Source organism: Artemia sp. Qi Xiang Cuo, chromosome 19, assembly GCF_049724085.1.
Source record: "Artemia sp. Qi Xiang Cuo chromosome 19, ASM4972408v1, whole genome shotgun sequence".
NCBI classification, from domain to species: Eukaryota; Metazoa; Arthropoda; class Branchiopoda; order Anostraca; family Artemiidae; genus Artemia; species Artemia sp. Qi Xiang Cuo.
This window is the reverse complement of record NC_142812.1, coordinates 2,584,141-2,588,767: the sequence shown is the minus strand read 5'-3', so window position 1 is coordinate 2,588,767 and position 4,627 is coordinate 2,584,141. Positions and strand designations below refer to the sequence as shown.

Here is a 4,627-nt window from a genome sequence, read left to right as displayed (position 1 = left end):
AAAAATTGCATTTTTGATGTATTTTCATACTGCAGTCTTTTCAAAGATATTTGAATTTTGAAGCAATAAAACAGTTCATGGTAATGAACACTATAGTAATAATAGCTACTTGTCGCAATAGTAACCGAAACTCCTGGAACCAAAATTTTCTTTTTTGGCTTAATCGCTAAAATTATTATGAAAACTGCAAAAATATTTATGATGCCTAATCAGTAATAGTAATTTGTTAATTTAAACAACAAAAATACATGAAAATTCTAAAATTAGTTTTGCTTTTTGTCTCCTGGAAGAAAATTTTTTTTCATCTCAGTTTAAATTTATTATTTCATCCTGGAACCAAACTTTTTTTGGTTTGTAACCCGTAAAGTACATATCTCCATATTATTGTCTCATAATTGCAATTATTTTAGTTTGCATTCCAGAATCGCTAAACTTATTATGTAAAATGCAAAAATATTTATGGTGTCTAAGCAATAATACTAATTTTGTAATTCAAACAAGAGAAATACCTGAAAATTTTAAAATTAGTTTTGTTTTATGCTAGGTTTTAGATACTCGACACGGGATTTTGTGTACTTAATAATTTTAAACATTGAAAAAATATAGTCTCACGCGAGTGGAAAAAAAGAAAGAATAACCAAAAAAATATCAAAATAGAGCAATCAAAATTTCTACGAATAGAAAACTTTACTACATAAAAAATAAAGCTAAGATCCTGAAATATCAGAAAAGTTTATTTAAAAGAGATAAAAATGCCACCGAACGCAATAAAGCTCGAGAACGCGTAAAGATTGTGTAGGGGAGAACGGGGCGAAATTGGACAGGGGCGAACTTGGACGTTTAACCTGACATCTAGCCTATTGCTTCTATCGATCCACAAAAAATAGGGTAGATGGGGCTTATGTATGTCTACATTGGCGGGAAGTTTGAAATTTAACAGATCTGTTGGCACCAGGATAAGAGATAAGAAAGTTTTTTCATGCTTAAAAAAAAAATCTGGGAGTCGCAACATCAGCTTGATTTGTGGTAACAAAAGGTGGTAGTTTTTCTTTGTTGTTGATGTTGTACAGTTGCTAGATACATCCTCTATCTATGCCCTGAGTTTGATTTGTCTATTCCGAGTACTTCTTTTTCAGGACGCCATTTTCTAAAATTGGTTCGATAGGGGCGAGATTGGACAGCAATTCGGGGGCGACTTTGGTCACTGTCCAAGGTCGCCCCGTGTGCCCATCTTTACCCTGTGCTGTTTGTGTTTATCATTTGAGAGAATGTCTTTACCTCTTTAGAGGCAATTTTTATACAATTTTTTAACTAATATTTAGAGTTTTATTGATGATAGTCGATGTTGTTGCTTGTGTGTAGATGTGTTTTTTTTTCTCACAATACAACGAGGCTAAGTTGGCTGTTTCATTAGCTTAATGAAAGGAGCAACATTAAAACTTAAAACGAACAGAAAATTATTTGGTATATCCCCCCCTCAACGCCTCGCTCTTTACTACGCTGAAGTTTGACTCGTTCTCAAAACTCTATTTTCTTAAACAATAAAAAATTTTAGCGTAAAGAGCGAGGCGTTGAGGAGGGGACAACCCCTTTCATATACGGAATAATTTCTGTTCGTTTTAAGGTTTAATTACGCTCCTTACTTTCAGTTAAAAAAACTTGTCTTTTGTGATTGAATTTTAGGACGTTTTTGAATTAATGCAGATACAATTTTGGCTAATCGTACATGAATAATTCAAACAAAATTTGTATATCAATTTTATTTATTTTTTGGCTAAATGGCTTTCTCGAAATTTTGTTCTGAAGTAACTTATGAATTCACTCACGAAACAAACTATATTCGTATATTTTTATTACGTATTTTAGGGGGTCCACCCCCTAGTCAATACCTCACTCTACGCTAAAATTCAAATTTTGTTCCAATGCTTTAAGAATGACCCCTTAATCACAAAAGCCGTTAATTAAAAAAAAGTTTTTTTTTAATTTTTAATATAATTTTTTTTTAATTACATGATCAAACAATTCGTGGTAACGAACTGTAAGTAAGGAGGGACCCGGTTCATATCATTGCCTCTTAAAGCTATTTTCAGGTTATTTCCCGTGCATTTACTGTTTGTTCTTTCTAGTTGGACAATGGTTCGTAACTACTTCAGGAAACACGATCTACCAGATGGCAAATCCATGGAGCAGGCAGTGAATGCAGTCTTAGAGCGTAGACTATCTATTAGAAATGCCGCAAAAACCTATGGACTGAAGAAATCAACCGTCGCCTATGCTCTGAAAATCGACAAGGAGTTACTGAAGAACCTCGAGCGAATCCAGTTACACCCCCAGGTCGCCCAAGCCCATCGCCCAACCTGAAGAGAAAAACTGTTTTCTCAAACTAACAAGAAAAAGAGTTTGTAGAGTATCTCCTAAAATGTCAGCTGATGAATCACGGCCTCACTCCGAAAGAAGCGAGGAAACTTGCCTTTGAATGGGGCAAATTGATTGGCGTCGAAACGCCGGAGAGCTGGTGCGCGACGACATAGCTGGGGTTGACTGGTTCTCAGGCTTTATGAAACGAAACCCAGAGCTATATATTCGTAAGCCTGAAAATACCAGCCAGGCAATGGCGGCTGTCTTCAATTCAGTGGTTGAGAATCTGTTCTTCGACAACCCGCAGAAACTCTACGAAAAATTTAAGTTCCCGCCAAATCGCATCTGGAACTGTGATGAAAGTGGGGTTCCTACTGTATTGCCAGCTCCAAAAGTAATCGCAAGGAAAGGATCGAAGCAAGTTTCCCAGACAGTGTCAGCAGAAAGAAGGGAAAATGTTACAATGCTCGGGTTTATTTCAGCCACTGGTCAAGCTCTTCCCCCCGTTTTTATATTCCCACGGGTGAAGGTGAACGACCGGCTTTTTCGAGAAGGCCCCCGAGGATGTCTCGGGCTTTCTCACCCTAGTGGTTTGATGACCTCCATCAATTTTGTAGCTTCTATTGAGCACTTCATCAAGCTGGTGAAGCCATCGAAAGAAGACCCTGTGCTACTGCTACTTGACAACCACGATAGCCATGTTTCGGTGGAATTAGTGCGGCTGTGCAAAGATAATTGGGTCCACCTCCTGACCTATCCTCCCCATTGTTCCCACCGCATACAGCCATTGGACGTCTCTGTCTACGGACCATTCAAGTTTGCGATGAGAGAATCACTGAACACCTGGTTGCAGATCCATCCAGGTCAACGAATTACGATTCAAGAGACTGCCCAGCTCTGCAAAGAACCATTCCTTCGCAAGTTCAACCCGGAAAATATAACAGTTGGTTTCACGGAAGCTGGAATTTGGCCCTTCAACAGAAGTGTATTTTCTGAGGTAGACTTTCTACCTGCTGAGGTAACAAATCGTCCACCCCCAGACGATTCGTTACTCGATATTGAGCCAATACCCTCTCCCTCTCCTCCTCCACCTTCTCGCCCACAAAGGGAGCTAGGAAAACAGACTACTGAAGCAGTAGGACCCTATCCAAGAGCGGAAATGAAACAGCCCAGAAGGAATAAGAGAAAGCAAATTCGAACTCGTATTCTTCCGATACACCTGAAAAAGATTATTTAAAAGCTGAAGAAGGATCGAGACAGAAAAAGCAGAGTAAAAAGCCTATACCCATGCAGGTCAAGCAGCCCACTGCCAAGAAAAGAAAGCAAATTGAATCTCCAGTGGAAAGTAGGGGTGATGACGTTGAACTTAACGACAATTCATCTGACGATTCTCTGCACCTCCATGATGCTGATAAGGATGACGTAGACAAGGACATTCAAGCCGGAGACTTTGTTCTTGTCAAGTTCGAGTATGGAAAGAAGAAAGCCCTTGTGTATTATGTTGGCGAAGTTCTTGATGTTGTAGAAAAGCAGTTTGCGAGGGTTAAATTTCTTCGGAAACAAGGGGACAAATTCTTGTTTCCTGAGCTTCCCGATATTGCTGACATAGAAATAACTGACATAGGACTGAAGTTTCCTGTCCCCTCTTTAGCTGGTAGAACAGGTTATGCAGTTCAGGGGCTTGTCTTTGGTTGTGATCTTTCGATGTACGCTTTAAAATGACAATTCTAGTTGAAACCCGGATGCCCGTGCAATGTTCCTGGCTGATTTTTTATGCGATTTTAAGTTTTCATATGATTTTGAGTGATTATATATCATTTTACACGAAAATTCTGTATTTGGATAAAGTTTAATTGCGTCCAAGGTCGCCCCATGCCTGTCCCATTTCACCCCGTGTACGTGGCAAAACTGGACACTTGACAAGGTCCTACTTTCATTGTACTCACGCTTCAGGGTGATCTTTAAAAAATCTGAAAAAATTCACCATTATTTGCCAGACTTTTACCTTTCTAACGACCCACACTAAATTGTTTTATGTCAATCCAGTACCTAGTTGTGCTTGGAAAACTAAAAAGTGTCCAAGTTCGCCCCGTTCTCCCCTACATTAAAGAACGAACTGTAGTCCATAGTAAGTGAAGTCTGGGTTGCAGCGGTAGCTAGCAACCTAGTAAGAGACAATCATATTATAAGGAACTATTAAATAGATGATGGATTTTCCTTGATCCGGGTTGCAGCAGTAGTCCGGGTTGCAGCGGTAGCTAGCCACCGA

General features: G+C 39.0%; 1 protein-coding gene across 1 annotated transcript; it reads left to right on the top strand.

Annotated features, from left to right (window-relative positions):
* Nucleotides 1–2,476: 2,476 nt before the first annotated feature.
* Nucleotides 2,477–3,595, top strand: LOC148940409 (uncharacterized). The gene has a single exon (XM_089105544.1). The coding sequence runs from the start codon at nucleotides 2,477–2,479 to the stop codon at nucleotides 3,593–3,595; it is 1,119 nt and encodes a 372-aa protein (XP_088961670.1).
* Nucleotides 3,596–4,627: the final 1,032 nt, after the last annotated feature.